A 19,678-nucleotide genomic window follows, 5' to 3' on the forward strand; every position below is an offset into this window, starting at 1 on the left:
CACACTCGCAAATCCATTTTGTTAAGTAAGGTAACATTCCCCATTGCAGGCTTTGGGGATTAGAACGTGGACATCTTTGGGAGTCCATTATTCTTCTAATCACATATCTGTTCTACAACCAGCCACCTGCCTTTTATTGCTGTTGATATGACTGATATCATCCAAATGATAAACTGCAGTCACCTAGACGCTACCATTTTTGGTGCTATTTTTACTTTTTTGAATCCTCCTCCACATAGGAACCAAAACAACAACTGCGCTGAGAGGAATCCACAGAACCGAATGGGTTCAAATGCTCAGAGCTTTCTTGATCTACATGTTCTCTGTGCTGGAAGCAGTGAATCTACCAGGTTTTGAAATCATAGCGCTAATGACTGGTACAGTTGTGGGGTATTGTGTCCACCAAAGAAATAAAGTAAAACTAATCCTCTGGATAAAGATCCCAAATCCACAAAATTCCATCTCTATCTCTACTAAGATCTGGCAGTTCTGAGAGCCTGTAAGAGTTGTTAATGTACCTTCTCATGGACAGTTTCCATGATATAAGAACACTGCATCATCCAAATTAAATGTGTACTCTACTGTCAGCATGGCTTTTCTCTTGAAATTTTAAGAGACTGGGCCTTGCCCCAAAGAAAAGTTCTTCATACTCTATCTCTATACTTTCCATTAGAGAAACTGGTAGGGAGAGCATGAGGGGAAAGATGAATAAAGAGTAAGATGAGATGACAGACACCAGATGGTGACTTGCAAGACATGAATTCCACCCTCAGGACAATAGCAAGTATTGCAGGAATTTAGGTAGGTGGGGGAGAGGAGGGCACAGAGAAGTCAAGGGTTACTACTGGGTACTTTGACTTGGGGATGCTGGAAGGATGGCAGCTCCATTTACTGAGATGGAAATAAAGGAGGAAGAGCAGGGTTTGGAGCTAAGATGCTGATCAAGTCGGACTTGCTTATAGGACATCTAAGTAGAAATGGCTTTAAGGCTCAGAAGAGAGGTTTAGGCTTGAAACATGGGTTTAGGACTCATCAGTGTGAGGGCTGTAATTGACAGAACTACTGGAGGTAGATTACAGAGTTAGAAGAGAAGATGGCATAAGACAGAGTCCTGAGGGCCATCAACATTTAGATATCCAGGCAGAGGAAGAGCTGGCAAAGAAGACTAAGGAATGGTTGGAGAGGTAACTGGAATATCAGAAAAGGTTGACATATTAAAACTTTGTACTCATGTCTTGGGTGCTATTATTGGAAACACATTTAATCACAATTAAATGTGACTTAAAAATTGTTTCCTTGTATATAAAATGTGGCCACTGATCCCTTACTTGCCTCATGTGGTTAGGAGGTACAAATGAAAACATGTATTTGAAAATATTTTGTGAACTGTTACTCCAGTGGTCTCAAAATCATTAGGAGGATGTGTTAAAACACAGATTACAGTGTTTCTGATTCAGTAATAGTAGTAGTTTCTGAGTCAGCAGATGTTGGGTGGGGGCCTAGAATTTGAATTTTGCCTAATTTTCTCAGATGCTGCTGATGTTGCTCTTTTGGGACTCCCCTTTGAGAACTACTGTCTAATACAAACACAAGGAATTCGGCTTTTGGTTTTATAGCAAAATGCTCTGTCTTCCTGCAATTTGTGTCTGTCTCATCCCCTATTTTTTCCCAATGTGTATCCTCCATCAACAATGTTGTTGAAACATCTTTATCTTGCTTCATACCTAGCATTACCCGTTTATGAAAGATAAAGTATTTTGTTGAGTGTTTACATTAATGAGCAACCACTTGAAGTTAGCTTGATTAATAAGGGTAGGAAACATATATTTCTTAGGAGGAGAAGGAGATAAGGGGGAACTCTTTCGAGTAAGAGGTGGGATTTTTTTTTTTTCCTTCAAAGTCCATTAGATGGAGAATGCTACTTGTCCCCTATTTTCAAAAAATCCCATTAGAGAACGTGTAATTTGATCCAGAGGGAGCAGCCTGAGGAGAGTCAGGTAAGAGGAAAAACTGACCTCATTCTTCAATCTTTTCCGAAAGCCTGAGAAATGTGTGTATACCTCAACACTCGCTTCTTCAATCCCACAAAACAGGAATCAGGAAAATGCATTAGCACCCTAGTACAGACTAGGAACACGGGGCGGGGAAGAGCGTCAGCCTCGTCAGGACAGAAGGAGACTGGGGGAGGGGAGAGAAAACTTCCCCCAGTCAGAGGCTGCAGCGTGGCCGTGGGAAGCGAGGGGAAGTGGGGAAATGTACTACAGGCGTCAGCCAGACACTTGGCCTCTCGGCGTGTGGGAAGGTGAGGGAGGAGGGAAAAGCCTGCACCACAGCTCCCGCCGCTGCTTTTAGTGAAGACCGAGAGCGCGAGAGCGTTCTGCTTCCCTTCTTCCCTCCTGGAGGCCATTCCTCCATATTTAACCAGGATAAAGAGGGGGCGCAGGGCCGACCCCGAATGAGCCAGAGCTGCCGCTCCCCTCAACGGACCCCACTTCGGCCCCCGGCCCAGGCGGGAGAAGGGGCGTTCGGCGCCGCCGAAGTTACTCCATGGAGGGGGGAGGGGTCGCATCGCGGGGGCCGCTCCAGCTCTTTGCATAAATTATGCTAATGAAAGACCTCCGGCTCAGCTTCCTCCCCACCCCCCCCCCGCCCGAGCTCCCCGCCCCTCAGGAGTTTCTCCCCGGCCCGCCCGCGGGCTGGGCGAAGGTGAATATATTATGCTAATGAGGCGGGCTCCAGACTAGGCTTGGAAGTGGGGGCGCACTGCAGCCGGAGCCGCGGGCGGGAGGCCGCGCGCCTGGAGGGGGTCGGAGGAGGGACGGCGCTTTCGGAGCGCGCGCGCACTCACACACACACACACACACACACGCACACACACACTCACACACGAGCATCCCGAAGGGTATTTAAGGCTCGCAGACGCGAGGCTGCGGAGATACTTCGGGCGGCCGCGACTTCGCCCTCGCGACTCGCCTGTTCTCCTTGGGTGTTTGGTGTTCCTCGCTTCTCTCCCCCGTGGCCACCCCCTTTGCATTACGCTCTCGCAGCCTCTCGCAGCCTCTCGCAGCCGTTTTGCCTGGAACTGAATCCAGGTGGGAAACAGGTCGGCGTGAGGAAAAACACCGAATAGGTAGAAGGCAAACTAACAGAGGCGCAACAGGTCCGGCGCTGTGAGGCGAGGGCGAGCGGCGGCCCCTCTCAGCGCCTCGGGCCGCTGTCCCTCGGACCTCGCGCGGCCGCTCTTCTTAGAGGAGGTCCCGGTCCTCTGAGGGGCCAAGAAGGGCACCCGGGTGGATTTCATCCCGGTTTTTACCTCATTGCCACCAGTCCCCAGTCGGAGGGTGCGTTTCACTCGCAGCTGGGAGGGGAGAAGAGAGCGGGGGATGGTCCACGTCTGCTGGTCTCGACGCTGAGGAAAGCAGCGGTCCACCTCCACTCCCCGGCTCAGACTCCGCCAACTAGTTGTGCAGCCACCAGGACTGAACTTTGGAGGAATCGTCCTTTTGCTTTAAGATTATTGGAAGTGGTAGGGGGTGGGAGGCGAAGCCGAGACAGCCGGCCGACCCCGCCACGATGCTGATGAAGAAGCAAGCAGGGAAAGGAGGGGGGCGGGAACCGGGCTCTGAGGACCCGAGCCCAGCCCGGCAGCGTTGTGTCCGGGCCGTGCCCCCGTGCGCGGTCCTGGCCGCCCTCCTGTCAGTGGTGGCCTTGATGTCTTGTCTCTACCTGGGGGTGAAAACCAACGACCTCCAGGCGAGGATCGCCGCTCTCGAAGCTGCCAAAGGGGACCCTTCCATCCGTCTGCTGCCTGATTGTCTGGATCAGCTGAAAGCAGTGGTGCAAGAAAAAGTGGAGCGACTACTGGCTCAGGTGTGGAAGGCTGGGGTATTTTGCAAGTGGAGTACATCTTGCATAGGCGTGATTCTGTGTACACCACCGGCCTCTGCCTTAATGTACGCAGACGTGGTATGGCTGTGTGTACACATTTATGCTAGGCCCCCACCTGTGCTCACTGTAGCATATATTTGTATGTGCACATCCTCTCATATCACCCTGTCTCTGTCATCTTCCCTTACTCTTCCGAATGTTTGCATGCTAAACATATATGGAGGTCTAAAAGGGGGGCCAGAATGGCAGGGTGGCGTTTTACCTCTTTTTAGTTTCTAGAGGCACATGTGAATCTTTCCCAATGTTGTGAAAAATACTCCTTGGAGAGATAACATCTGTTTTATCCGATGTATGGTATAAGAAGCTTGGGGCTGTAGGTGTTGTTAAACAAATGGTAATCACTCTTGAAAGTGAAATAATCTTACATTATGATTTTAGATCAATTATTTCACTCATTGAATGTTTTCATATTAAATCTTTAACAAGAAGAAAAACGGTAGCTTTGTTTTTTTGTAAAGGATGCAGTCCAGGGGTGTTTGTGAAAGGAGAGTCATCGGAGTAGGGAGTTGAAAGGAATCTATGTTATGTTTATCAAAACCAGGGGTGCTTTAGACTACAGTTAGAGGGTTTTCTGGGACTTGCTCTTCCAACAGAGAAGCTATTTGGCAGGAGTTGCAGAATAACATGATAAGCGGTTGACCTTCATGTATAAAATATTGGTTGTTTTAAAACCCATAGCTTGCTTGGAACTGCACCATGTTCATGCTGGGTTTTGTTTTTTGTTTTTGTTTGTTTGTTTTTTGCATTGACTGCATACGCTTGAGCTGGGAGAGAGGGTGGTGGTAGTTGAAAAATGAAGAAAGATGTTGTACAAGTCTAACAGTCTTGAGACCATGTCAATGGTCATTTTCTTTTTTAGGGCTTGGGTACTGTTACCTTTTGACTCAAGTCCAAGTACATATGTAAACATTAGTTATACAGGCTGGTAAGTCAAACATATGGCTCAAGAGTCCCCAAAGAATCCATTTCTCTATACTGCTACTGATGATTGTTAATACCTCTTCTTTTCCTACAGAAATCCTATGAACATATGGCTAAAATAAGAATTGCAAGAGAAGCACCTTCAGAGTGCAACTGCCCGGCAGGTAAAATGGAACTTATTTCACAAGATTTCCTCCATAGCAGAGCATTTTAAAACAAAGGTCCAGTGTCTGTCAAGTCTACCTGTAATAATAGTCAAGAAAGAATGCAGACCCAAGTTTCTTTAATAAAATCAACATGTCTGGGTAAAAGAATGGCACATAAAGCCCCAAATATTATTTTAAGCAGCATACCATGGTCTGTTAAGGGAAAGCAAAGAAGGTAGAGATAATCACCAAAGAAAATACAGGTGAGGCGATGTCCAAAGACAAAATTCTTAGATTCACAGTTTGAAAATTTTCTTCAGTTTTATTCCATTTTAATATACGTGATGAAAGATACATGTTTCTGCAGAGAACACGTTAGATTCTGAATTCCTTAGTGCTAATGTTGCATTAGTACAGGTTTCTGTTTTTTCTCTTCGACATGTGATTATGTTAGTAAACCACCTTCATTTCTTCAACTGCTTTTATTTTCTATCAGAAAGGTTCTCTCAGTGGATTCAACTGATAGGTCATGAAAGACTCCTGTGAGTCTTGAGATTTTTGTTTCAGATAAATATTGTTAATGTATTTATGAACATTTTAGTTCCTTTTATCATCGTGTATAGAAAAGTGAATCTCTTACATTTTCTTTAATATTTAGGAATGTGATACTTAGCTACTTACACTGTATGGAAAGGCTAGTTATTGTGTTTTTTTTCCCACATTCTGAGGTTTTTTTGCCTCATGTTAATTTGTTTTGACACAGCTAAACCAGACACCATGTTTAGAAATTGCAAATGTCAACTCCTGGTTGTACATCATAAAAATTTTACTATTTATGTTCTGCTATGTCGTTGACCATAATGCAGCTATATTAAAAAAAAAATGAAGCCCTTTCAATTGAGAAGACATTTACATTAGGTAACAAGAAAACAAACGGTTAATGTTGGCCATGGTAGGTTTAATTCTTAGTTGTTCTAAGCTGGGAAAGATCTCAGTAGTCAGAAATTCAAGGAAGGCACTTTTCTAGTGCAGGAATTAACTAACAACAACCTCATCAGCTTGTAGGGATTATTTAAATTCCCAAGACAGTTGGTACAGGACCTCACTAATCATATGACTTAGAATCCAGCGTTTTCTTTATACAATACTATTGCTAGCTTTGAAAAATAACTAGTATTTAATTAATAGGATTCTTAGTGAACTTGGTAAAAAAGTGGAAAAGTGACAACCACAGCACCGAATTCTGTTCTTTTGGGTTTAACTGCTTCATGATGTTTGATGTAACCTGGTTGTTGAGGTCTAGTTTATAATCTGGATGAAAGACTTACCTTTTGAGTTCACCTTATAATTATTTTGGAAGATCATTTTGAACCAATTTTTTTTACTTAACATATTGATTTAACAATAAGTAGTGATTTCACCATGATAACAAGTAAATAAATAATAAATGGCAGTTTCCTTGGCTTTTTTGTTGGTTCTCACTAATGGTTGCTTTACTTTCTTGCCACCACTAGAGCTCTACATTATACCACTTTTCACCAGGTTACTTGAGAGGTAAACCTCTGAAGGTGCATATTCCAATACACGAAATTAAACGGGTTTCTTGCTGACAAATGACTGCTATAGAACTACTCTTTTCTGCTTGTGAAGGTATAATTGAAGTCAAGGCATTATGTTGAAAATAGTATTCTGGGGAAAATCAGCTATTTTGAATTATGGTCAGTGAGGTATTGTTTTAGGGAATGAATGCTCTGGCCAAGAGGATTAGAAAGGAGATACAGCACTTCCCACCTGGTTTGGCTTTCACTCTGGTTTGCAGTGACTAAGAGTTGTCACCCAGACATCTGTTTGTAGGGCAGAGTGAGATAAGTCTGTGACCTCAGCCCAGTTCCTGTGGACAGATGCCCACCCCTTGAAGCTGACACTCTTGATGACAGTCCCCGTCACAGAGCCAAGGACTAAATGCAGAGGACTAACGCTGTGTTGTTTGCGTTCACTTTTGATTGAATCCAGTCCCAGTGAGGTTTATCCAGGTAGGCTACAAGAAATCATAGGCTTGAAATTTTTTTTTTTTTTAAACACAAGAGGGACATTTTGTGGGAGAGACATGAAAAAGAATGAATGGTTTTTTATTGTAGGAAAAACATTCTCTCATTTAATCTTCACAACAACCCTGAGAATTAAGTATTCATAATCTCATTTTACAGATGGAGAAGCTGAGCTCAAAGAAGGTGACAAACTTAACATAGTAAAGACAAGGTCAGGATTCATGCTCACATCTGACAGAATCGAAAGCCCAAAGTCTAATGAGGGATTGAGAACGAATATAGGTTTTGGAGCTGGATGATTCTGGATTGGAATCCTAGGTCGACTACTAAATAATTGTTTGACCTTGTTCAAAGTAAGGAACCGCTCTATGTTCCAGTTTCCTCATCTGCAAAATAGTGGCTAATCCTCCCTTCCTCATAGGTTGACAGTTTACCTAAAATCTGGCATATTAATGGCTCTTCATTAGGTGAAAGCAGTTACTATTCTTTGTAATGTATTATGTGTTACTTGATTCTTTCTGGTCCAAGGGGACACATGTGGTAGGTGGGAAAAATGAGACCTGGAGGTGGATAACTTGCTCAAAACCCCATGCTTAGTTAATGGCAGGTTTTTAAACAAAATTAAACAAATACATCTGCTTGATTAGGCAAATATATCTGTAGATCATTCATGCAGATAATCAAATAAGTCAGTATCTCTTAGTGCTACATCAATCAAGATGGGTTCTTTAAAGATATTTGTACTAGTCTACTAAATTATGTTTACCAAAATTGTAGGAAAAACCTTCGAACTTGTAAGTAAACCATGATTGAAGTAGATAGAATCAAGGCATAAGGGTGTGGGAATAAAGAATGTCTTCACAGTTTTGATACAAGATGTTTACAAAAAGAAGAACTTTAACTATCTGACTCATTTTTGCACTTATGTATTTTTTAACAGCTTTACTGAAGTATATTTTATGATATTTAACTGTAGATTTAAAGATTAAAAAAATATGGAACCGGGCAGTCGTCACCACAATCCAATTTTAGATCACTTCATCATTCCCCCAAATTCGTATTTACTTTTTTTCAAGTGCTGAAGAGAAGCTCTATTTTTGAATATTTGCTTTAAAGAAACCTCAGAATAAAAATTTAAAAACCATACAAATTAGAGTTCTGTTTAACAGAATATTTGATTTAGCAGGAGCTGAACCTTGTAAATTCAACTGACATTTGTGATTTGGCCTCTGGAAAACATGACCCTCATAGGAGAGGATAAATAGCCTCTTTCCAATGGCTATAGAATTCCATTTTTTTTTGTTTTGTTTTGTTCTTGGAGTCCTACGTAAAGTTTGTACAAACCAGCCATATTTATGGGGTTGTTTCTATGTTCCAGCTGATAAAGAACACTGGGAACCAAGCTGCCAACCAAAAGATGTTTAGATCAGAAAATTTTCTATACCTTACTCATCAGTATTATTGCCTGCCCAGGGAATTAGATGAAAGAACCTCTGTGGTGTAATGGACAGAGAACATGAATGGGCAGTAAAGAATTTGGAGTTCTAGTTATGATGACCAATAATGGGCTTTCTTCCATGGCAGAATTTCTGGAGGAGCAATCAATCAACCAATAAGACTGCTTTGATATTAGCCCCTGCTATATTCAGATAAAGAACTTTTCCTGATCAAGGGGTTGCATTAATATCATCTGGGTCATGGAATATAAAATCTATAAATTAGTTCAACAAAAAAATCCTGAAGATATTATGTCTAACAAATGAGAGAGTATTTACGCTATTATTAAATCTTATTTTTGAATAAAGTATATTGATTTTTTCTTATAACAAATAAAATTTTGATAAAAATATAGCTCCCCCCCCCAAGAATACAGAGTTCTAATCCTGGCTTTGTCATTAACATGTTATACAATCTTGGGGAAATCATTTCCAAGAATGACTTTTATAGCATCTGTTCTAATAGACCCAAAATATGCATGTTAGACTAGAATGATTTTGAAGGGCATCAGTCAGTTCTCTACGTATGAGGATGCTGTTGTGTGCTAAATGCCTAGGTATGGGGAAAATGCTCATGAACAAGGTAGCCTTGGTATCTGCCCTCATGGCGCTTACATTTCAATGAAGATGGCAGACATTTAAAAATGATATGAATTTGTAGGCATGACAGGTACCACCAAGAAAAAGTAGAGTATGCTTTGGGGCACATGACCAAGATTTCTTTGATACTGTAAATACCATGTTTTTGTTTGTTGTTTTTGCTTTTCTTGGGGAGGGAAAAGGAAAAATTCACAGTAGGAGAAAGTCATAATATGAGAAAATCTGGCTTCTGATTACAAATAAAAGCTCTAGCAATGGGATAAAAAACTGATTTGTATAGCCTCACCTGGCTTTTGGTGTTCCAAGACCAAATTTATGGCCAGACGAAGGTACACTGATAGATGGTTTACCTACGGTAATATTCAACTGAAACAAGAAGTGGCCTTTATGTGTACAAGGTTGTGATAGGATGGGGATCTGTTTTTCTACATTTCTCCCGAAAACAGTGAGATTTGGGTTGAATAAGAGTTGAAACTTCCTGCCTGGTGGTACTGAATAGTTCCACTGAACCTGGCTCCATTAAGGTTCAGATAATGATGAAAAAATGTAGCACATCTAGTCATCTGCTCAGAGAATTTAGATAGAAACAAGAAAGACATATTCCATGATTTCCAAAGTTCTTCCACACCCTCCAGGTCAATGAAAATGATTGGGCACAAAATAAAATTAAATAGAGGCAAGTAGAAGTACCTCTGACTCATAAATGTGAGTGATACAGCCTCTGGGGACTGGTTTTCTGGCATGTTCTCAATTTGGGTTAGAAATAAATGTTAACTGTAGCTTTAAGGTTGTGCACCCTTTCCCATCATATGAGAAGACTCTTAAATTACTTTGCTAACATACATTTACTTTATCATATAAAACCTGTGTTTCCTACTAACATGGTTTTTCACTTATGCTATACATTTTTCCTAACCAGCCACGCAATGAATGGAAAGAGTGCATCAAGGAAGGACATAATAATGTATAGATTTTCAATTATGTGAGGTAAAGAATAGTCAGAAACCGTTTGCAGAAAGAAAGCAAATTAAAATGCCATAAATGCTATTTAAATGAGAATAGCAGGTATTCTCCTCTTCTCCTAGGGCCAAACAATACAGTGAGACAGCTGAGTGCCTCAAAGCTTTCATGTTAAATGGTTTTAGTCCTTACTGAGTACAACGGTTTCAGTCTAACACTTTTAGTTGGTTCAGTAGTGACAGCCGGCAAAATGCCCTGTCATCCAAAGGATGGGGAACGCGTTGCCTCTTGAAGCAGTGTTCTTGTCTCTTAGCTTCTCTTCTGTTTCTCTTGTCTAAAAGTCACTAAGAGGTAAATCCTTCAAATACAAATACTCGCTTCTCTTTCCTAATTAGCAATTCTGTTTTTTTTTTCTTTTTTCTTTTTCCCCATGAGCTGGGAATTACTTTCAAGAAGGGCATACATTCGGCATCAGGGTTAACTCGTTCTAGCTCATGTGAAGACTGAATAGGTACAGGAGCCTCTCAGGGTTCTAATAACTTATCGTGCTTCTGATTGGTTGGTACCTGTGTAAGGTCAACTGTATGGCATTTAAAAAAAACAGAATTCGAATGTCAAAATTAGATCTAGGAGTAGAGGAGGGCATCCTCTCTTCTATGAGCTTAGGTGGATTGAGAGCTGGTGGGCAAACATGCCAGAATCAGGACAGGTTTACAGTTCAGGGGGCATGTCTGGTGCAGGGGGAAGCTCACTAGACTCTTGGCAATGTAACATCGATCTATGTTATCTTGAGTGGAAACCGTCCAAAGCCTATAATGAAAAAGTGTTTTTATTCAACCCTTCTACTTTATAAATGCTACTTGGTGGTTTGTTGGAAGCTGAGAATGTGAAAACTGTTATGAGTCAGTCTGGGCTGCAGGCAATATAGCCTAGTATATGACCACTAAACATAGAAGCATCCCCACCCTCTCTGGTTTGTCAGTCCTGGTGAAGGTCCAATGGCTTAATGCACCATGATATTTAGATATTTAACACTTTTTTTTTTTGGAATTTGTGTTTGCAATGACTGGCACACACACATACTAAATTCTTAGACATGCATAGTTACTGTTTCATTTGGAATGTGTTGAGCAACCTTCCAGTTAAAAGATGTTTTACAGTCAACTTTTAAAAAGAAGGAGATGCAGAAGAGTGGGAAGAAAAGTAAATGGAATTCACAAGTAGAAAATGAGCACTTTTCATTGGCATCACATGTTCCTTTACATGAGTATTCTGTGTCATTTAAATGATAGGATTCCTTGAAGAAATGCCTCCAGATGGCAGGCACCTTCCCTTTGTGACCACAAGGAGGAGGAACTGAGCTGAAAAGTGGAACTTCCTCTATCCTGTCAGCTCCTTCTTAAATTCCTAGCACTTTTATCCCTCGACTTCTGTTTGCTATGGAAAAGTTTAATAGAGGGAGCAAGTAATTTTTCCATCTATGTTTGAAGACTAGAATGTCCTATTAGCTTTAAGATATTTAAAATAACCTGGTCAGTTTCACATTTGTACTAGTCAAAAAGTTTAGTTATTTAATAGATAAATTCACATATATAAGCCTGGTATTCCAATAGCTAGAAGAAATGAACTAAATGTAATTGAATTTACCAGATGGGGATTTTGTGCTTATATTCTATAATTTCTCAGAATCAAGAATCATTTGGAATCACTATCACATTTTTTACATCATTTCATCTGTCTCCATTTCAACTTCAGTCACCACATAGTATGATAGTTGGAATGCATTCTTAATTTTTCTCATGCTGTGTTCCTTAGTTTGATTGCTTAGTCTAATTTACCAGGAATGCCAAACCCCACTTCATTTGGATATTCATAATTTAGATTTGGGGAGGTCTAGGCTTCTGGATTTTGTACACAAAGTTTTTCCTGTATTTTAAATGCAATCAGCACATATTTAAATACAGTTTTCACATTTAGGCTAAGTGGCTGAGGAAATTGGATGAATTGTAGTCAGTTCTGCTTGTACATTATGGTTATACTAATAGTTAGAATATATCTAACTAGAAGTAGACCTGATCATGGCAAAGATAAAATCTATTTTTCTCTTCTTATTTTTCTTTTTTTTACATTTTAGAGTTGCACCCATGGCATATGAAAGTTCTCAGACTAGGGGTCAAATTGGAGCTGCAGCCGCCAGCCTACACTGCTGCCGCCACATCCACGTGGAATCTGCCATAGCTTATGGCAATGCCAGACCTAACCCACAGAGGGAGGCCAGGGATCGAACTGGCATCCTCATGAATACTAATCAGGTTCTTAACTGCTGAGCCACAATGTGAACTCTTATTTTTGTTTTCTTTATCAGAGAGTTCACATGTAAGGAGAGAGAAAAGGGGAAGGAAAAAGCCACCCATATCCTGTAATCTCTTGATAACATAGCTCTTTACCATCATATTTAGCAAGCTTGGTACTTTAGAGTTCCTGTTATAATATAAACCTGGACAATGGCTAGAGAGTCAAAGGAATCCTCCATTATAGTTCTGTTTCCAGCATCCTCTTTGCTCTTGTTGCAGCTAAAGGGAAAGAAAAATCTCACGGGCGTCTCTCCTTCCAGTCAATTACAGGGCCAGAAGGGTGGTATTATTTTTGATCCTTAAGATGCTAGAATTAAATATGCCTGGAAAATTGACACGGTTCTTTCCCAACATGCCCATATCTTAGGTCAGTTCTGGCAGTTATTAAAAGTAAATTGTATTATCCTTCCAGGAATTGTGAAACTCTAATTTGCATCTCAGTGACTTCGAAATCCAGCTGGCATTTTAAAAATGTACATAAAAAGATCATAAGATAAAATATTTCCATAAACCATGCACAAAACCAATCTTTTGACTTTAAAGTTGTGTTAGAATTGCTAGCAAATTATAGGGTTTTGCCAGGGAACTTTGGAATACTAAAAATCATTTTTTACTGAAAAAAAATTAGGGCTCAAGGTCAGAGCAGATGAAGTTTGAATGAACACAAGCATCTCAAATAGTTGCCTTTCTGAGGATGGTTGTCAACCTGGTTGGGATCAAGTGAGTTTAGTGTGTCAAGGGTCAGGTGTCCCTTGTGGGCCGATCCTGATGCTAACGGCTAAGTGGTCTCACAGAGTGATTGCATTCCATTTCCTGAGGGAGTGGGTCGGGAGTCCATCTCCACAATCTCCTTTATGGTTCCAAGGCCGGGGTTCTGGTTTGTATCTCTTTATCTCTAGGGCATGTTGTAGAGTTCTCTATAGAACGTTAGCTGTAAAAGTTCAAAATGATCATAACGAAGGTCTGTCAACTTGACTTGGTTGAGAACTTTTATTGTTTATCTCTTTACATACACTAATATCCTTATCCCCATGCCTTTTAAACATTTGCTCTGAGGACTTTGTGAGCCAAAACATATTAAAGCTAATACAAATCTAGAGATCAGGGGGTTCAAGGGTTTTCCAAGATTCTCAAAGAGGCTGAACTTTTAGAAAAAAATGAAATCTTATGAGGAAACCCAGCATGTGACATTGGATACAATGTTATCTACACATGCAGTGACTGACCTCAGTGGTCAGAGGGGATAGAAGCCAAACCCTGTATGATCTTTCTGCTGCCCACCCCACTCCCCTATAATGGCCCCTGAGGTATCTCCAGAGACCCTTGAGACTCCACTACATATTGTTAGAAAACTACTGAAAGTCCAATCCCTGGAGTGACTCCAGCTTCTGTGTCTAGATATATCCTCTGCTTATCAGTACCGAACTCATCTCCAAAATTTTGTAACTAAGAAAAATTATAAGGAATGATGGAAGCGAAATTATTTAGTAAAATGAAATGGAATCCAGAAATGACTGTTCATATAATGTTGCTCTTTAATGAGTTGTAATAGTCCAACAAAGAACTTTTAGTAGTAAAAGTGGTGCTAAAAAGCTGGAAAAGTACTCTTGTGTAACTGAGCACGCAACTGTGTATCAGGAAATCATCTTCCCTTGTCCCTTTTCTTAAAGTCATTTATTTTTTAAGCTTCGAAGTCACAATATTGTTCTTGTTTTTGTGACAGTTTTTCATATGTTTTTTTCATATTTCTTCTTTTGTATTTTCACATATTCTTTAATTTTAGATATTAATATGGGGCTTTCTTACCAAGTTATAGCAATCCATTGCCTGTTTTGTATATTTATTTAAAGCATTTTTTCAACTAATAGTGAATACTTGGTTTGCAAAGTAGGTTACAAAAAATAACTATCCCCAAATTATATTATTTATAGAAAATGTATATTGTGAGAAGGTTGTTATTAAAGATACTTCTAAGATCTTTGAGACTTTTTCAAAAAAATTTTTTTTTTATAGTTGATTTACAGTGTTTGGTTTGAGATGTTTTTACTGATCTAATTTTTATTTGTATTAAACTGATGATGTTTATGTATTGAAATTTGAATTGACAACACAAGGTGAAAAAATATGAATTGTGCATTCGTGTTTAAATAATACTAGGAAAAAATCCTCAGGAATTAACAACATTTTAGCCAACATGGAAGGGATATGTGTAGTACATTTCAGAGAGAAAGTGTAAATCTGGGTATAATTATACTGTACCGAGTACAATGAAAGGAAGTTTGAAAGATATTCTCTTCCTCCCATTGAAATGAATGTCTACTGTCATCGCCAGTGCTGTTTACTGTATGAGTAGCTGGTATGGACAGTAGTTATGCCAAGTGCAACACCTTGATTGTCTTACTGGGTAAATAACAGAATGATAATTGGACAAATTTTTGAGCTTTGTTGAACTTTGCTTTTTTTCCATTTATTTATTTATTTAATGATTTTAATTTTTTCCATTATAGTTGATTTACAGTGTTCTGTCAATTTCTACTGTACAGCAAAATGTCCCAGTTATACATATATAACTTTCTTTTTCCCACGCTATCCTCCATCATGTCCCATCACAAGTGACTAGATGTAATTCCTTTTGCTGTACAGCAAGATCTCATTGCTTATCCACTCCAGATGTGATAGTTTGCATCTATTAATCCTAGACTCCCAGTCCATCACACTTCCCCAACCCCCCACCTTGGCAACCACAAGTCTGTTCTCCAAGTCCATGAGTTTCTTTTCTGTAGAAAGGTTCATTTGTGCCATGTATTAGATTCCAGATATAAGTGATATCATATGGTATTTGTCTTTCTCTTTCTGACTTACTTCACTTAGTATGAATGTCTCTAGTTCCATCCATGTTGCTGCAAATGGCATTGTTTTGTTCTTTTTTATGGCTAAGTAGTATTCCATTGTGTATATATACCATATCTTCTTTCTTTTTCTTTTTCTTTTTTTTTTTTTAGCTTTTCTAGGGCTGCACCTGCAGCATATGGAGGTTCCCAAGCTAGACCTAGGGGTCTAATCGGAGCTGTAGCCGCCATCCTATGCCACAGCTCATGGCAATGCTGGATCCTTAACCCACTGAGCAAGGCCAGGGATCCAGCCTGCGGCCTTATGGTTCCTAGTCAGATTTGTTAACCACTGAGCCATGACGGGAACTCCTATACTACATCTTCTTAATCCATTCACTTGTTGATGGACATTTAGGTTGTTTCATGTCTTGGCTATTGTGAATAGTGCTGCAGTGAACATACGGTGCATGTATCTTTTTCAAGGAAAATTTTGTCCAGATATATGCCCAAGAGTGAGATTGTTGGGTCATATGGTAGTTCTATATTTAGTTTTCTGAAATACCTCCATACTGTTTTCTATAGTGGTTGTATAGCTTTACCTTTTGAGAAAAGACGATTATTAGTAAAGCAGCAAAGATAGGCTGACCAAGTACTAAAGGTTGGAAGGACCATACATGCCAGCCAAAGCTATTGTAAGTTACAGAAAAGAGGTTTAACCGAACAAACTATCCCCTAAATTTACTGTCAAAACCCTACAGATAAGAGTTTAAGCAGTGGGCTTGATAGTATGACATAGTATATACAGTACTGTATATATAGTATGCATCCAGAAGTTTTTAATAAAAGAAAAACTCTAGCATTGAGAAAGTACATACACAAAAAAACCATGGCCTTTATGTTCTTGTATATAGATTCTTTCTGTGAATAGTTTTTTAATACTTTAATAAAAAAATAAACTGTAGCTACTTCTGAGGATACTTTCCTGAGTATTGCTTTGGTTTTGCATATAAGTTCTGTATGAAAATGCTATGTGTTGGTGGTAACATTTATGCTACCATTTTTGAATATTAAAAAGAAAGTTAATTTATTTTTATGGCAAAAAGCATCCTTGAATTGGGAGGTCTGAGGGTATACTTTGTGTTTTCTATGTGTGAGCCCATGGCACATTAGATTCATAATATATTTCACTCTTTTAAGCCTTTATCTGTTTGAGCAAAAAAACCCCTTGCTTCAGCCTCAGTCCTCAAGAAGAAATCCCACGTAGAGGAATTTTGTAATTGGTCATGTTTATCCCTTAGATATGTGTATCATATTTCATTTTTCTCCTAACTTTCAATTTTTTAAAGCCTTAATTTTTGTTTAACTGTAGTCATATGCCACTATCATTTTGAACATTCACGTGGCTTTTGAAGTTATAGGATGTGATGAGATTAATAGTGTTCATTAAACTGAAAACCAAGAATGAACACAACAAACCCACCCAGAGACAGAGATGTGATGGTCTAATTAGGTTCTCCGTGTATAAACATTGCCCCAAAGTGGTCTTTTGTTGGCAGAGTGGACAGGGCTGTCTTTGGGATGTAGCTGTATGTCAATAAAATTTCAAAGATAGAGGACCTTGGGGGCTCCCTGGTGGCTCAGAGGGTTAAGGACCCTACATTGTTGCTGCTGTGGCTCAGGTTGCTACTGTGGTGCAGGTTCAGTCCCTGGTCTGGGAACTTCTGCATGCCATGGGAAAGGTCAAAAAAAAAAAAAAAAAAAGAAAGATATGCTATGCTCTCCAATAAGAACGCCTATTAGAGTCAGGCCTCTCTTCTTTCCATCCTCTCTTCCTCTCCTTCTCTAGCAGGAATGTAAACTCAATTTTGCCTGGATGGCCCTATAGCTGTTCAAATGTCCACCTCTAATTTGACCCATCAGGAGCTTTGTCACCCTTAGGCCCCCAAACTGCTAGGCTTTTCCTGGGCAATAGCTATACTTCATGATTAAATCCAGCAGCATACCTGAGAAAATATCAGTGATAATGTCAATATTTCTCCCAAATTTCAAAAAGTAACTATTGTTTTTCCAAAACTACTGTTAAAAGATAGCTTTCAGAAGAGGTAAAATCATGACTTTCATATAGATAGGAAATGAACATGTGTTAATGATCTTACTTAAACCATTAAAGAAGTAACTGGTGAGATGTTATAACCAGTTCAAAGGAGAATTTAAAGACAAATACAGGAGTTCCCATCGTGGCTCAGCAGAAACAAGTCTGACTAGTATCCATGAGGATGCAGGTTCGATCCCTAGCTTTGCTCAGTGTGTTAAGGATTTGGCGTTGCCATGAGCTGAGCTGTGGTGTAGGTTGCAAACCATGGCTCAGATCCCATGTTGCTGTGGCTGTGGTGTAGGCAAGCAGCTACAGCTCCAATTTGACCCCTAGCCTGGGAATCTCCATAGGCCATGGGTGTGGCCCTAAAAAGACCAAAAAAAAAAAAATAATAATAAAAATAAAAAAGTAAAAAAGACAGATACATTTGTAGAAATTGAAATTGATGTATAAATGGAGGCAAAACTGGCCTTTCCATAATGAGGGAGGTAAGTTAATTGCACTCAGAAAGAATTTTCATGTATATAGACAAGAGTTATTTTGCTTTGTTATTATTTATCTACAACTTGTAGAGTTTTAAAATAGCTCCCAAAGAATCAAAATCAGATATCTGAGTGGGAAGGGTGTGGTATAGACAATGCATAGTTTTCTATTGGAGCACATATTTTTGCCCTACATTACACTAAAGTAGTTTAACAGGAAAAAATTCTATAGATAAGAAATTTTTTTACTCTTCAGTGTTGTAGTAATGGTTGTTGATTTTTTTTTTTCTTTACCCATGTTCTTATGGGTTATGTACTATTCAATTTTCCTATTATTGCTAAAATTACTTAAAGGACAGTTCCTTTCAGTTTGGCTTTATAGTCTTTATATACTAGACTCATGGGGGTTAGTGCTGATTGCTATGCCTTATTACTGACATGATGTACATAAATGGCCTTTAAAATGGTAACATTGAACATGTGTTTAAGGTAGAGACCACTTTGGAAGACTCAGCTTCCTGTATTTGGGTATCAGTGAATGTTCCTCTGATGTGAAAGAATTGCTGACCTTACTCTTGTGTTTTGAGATAATGTGTCCAGGCAATTACGTTATTTACATAGGCCAAATTTGCCTGGTGTGAGCATGTGGTTGCCTCTTGGATTCTGTGCTATTTCACCATCCTGGTTTTGACTTTGATTATCTTATCTACCCACTAGTTTGGCTTTTCTCTGGACTCTTCCATCCAGTTCCCGTTATTTGTGTGTTGCTGTTTCATATAGCTTGTGTTTAGTCCATACTCTAAGATTTGTTTGCCTGTTCTTGGCCAGTTACTGCTCCCTTTGGTCCCTGCCTTGTTTGCTTGCCCTCTGCTTCTCCTGCTACCTACCCACAGTGTTCACTTTACTAGCATCTCAAACAGCTCAGCCCTTAGCTGCCCAGGTATATGGATGCTCTTCTCTGATCCTATCAGTTTCAGTTGTTGCCATCTTTTGCCTGAGCCCACGGGAGTTTTGCAAAAGAAGGGCTGAAGCTAGATAATGGCCCTGACTCTATATATTCTAGGGAGAAAGTATGTTAGAATAGGAGCTGGCTGGGTGTGGATACGTTGAAACTACATGGTGATGGGTGGTTTTTTTAGTACTTTTTTAGAAAGTATTTGCTTTCTTCAGAAACAGCTTATGTTCTGATAGTCTCCTATTACTAGGTAGAGAAGAGAGTTAATATTAAATACGTATTTAATATTTAATTAAATATTTTGGATATTAGTATCTAAAACTTCTGTATTGTGGGTGGTGACTCTTGTATTACTTAATGCCAGTCAACTCTGGCAAAGGTGACGGGGTCGTGTGTATAGTAGTCTTTTAAAAATCTTTTTATTCAATTAATAAAACATTTATTGAGATTTGTGTGGGCGAAACCCTGTGCCATATGCCTTACTATTTAAAGAAATATGCTGCTAAGCTCTTATGAAGGCGTAATGGTGTTAGTAATGCAGATTAGACTACAAGAGAAGTAAAAGCTACAAAACTATAGCCTACAGCCAACTGTATCCAATTTTAATAGGTTTAAAACTACAATGGTAATTGGTATTTCAACTCTTAATTCCAGTTCATTTATTTTTCATCATTTCAATAGCAGTATGTTATTAGAGAAATTGATATTTGAATTTTTAAAAACCTTATTTTTCTAGAAAAATATTATTTTTGATAATATTTTTGCTTTTTAATATAATTATCCTGCCTAATTAAATTGTTTAATTTTCTTCATGACACATTTCAGGGTATGCAGACTGTTCT

The 19,678-nt window shown here is 39.4% G+C and overlaps 1 protein-coding gene across 1 annotated transcript in view; it reads left to right on the top strand.

Annotated features, from left to right (window-relative positions):
• The first annotated feature begins 2,997 nt into the window (after positions 1-2,997).
• The window catches only part of COL25A1 (collagen type XXV alpha 1 chain), a 441,616-nt gene continuing 424,935 nt past the window's right edge, over positions 2,998-19,678 (top strand). The window contains exons 1-2 of the mRNA XM_047799010.1: positions 2,998-3,870; positions 4,964-5,033. Coding sequence (XP_047654966.1) covers positions 3,574-3,870; positions 4,964-5,033 — 367 coding nt within the window. The 5' untranslated portion in view covers positions 2,998-3,573. The remainder of the gene's footprint in view (positions 3,871-4,963; positions 5,034-19,678) is intronic.

The sequence above is a fragment of the Phacochoerus africanus genome, chromosome 10 (assembly GCF_016906955.1).
Source record: "Phacochoerus africanus isolate WHEZ1 chromosome 10, ROS_Pafr_v1, whole genome shotgun sequence".
NCBI classification, from domain to species: domain Eukaryota; kingdom Metazoa; phylum Chordata; class Mammalia; order Artiodactyla; family Suidae; genus Phacochoerus; species Phacochoerus africanus.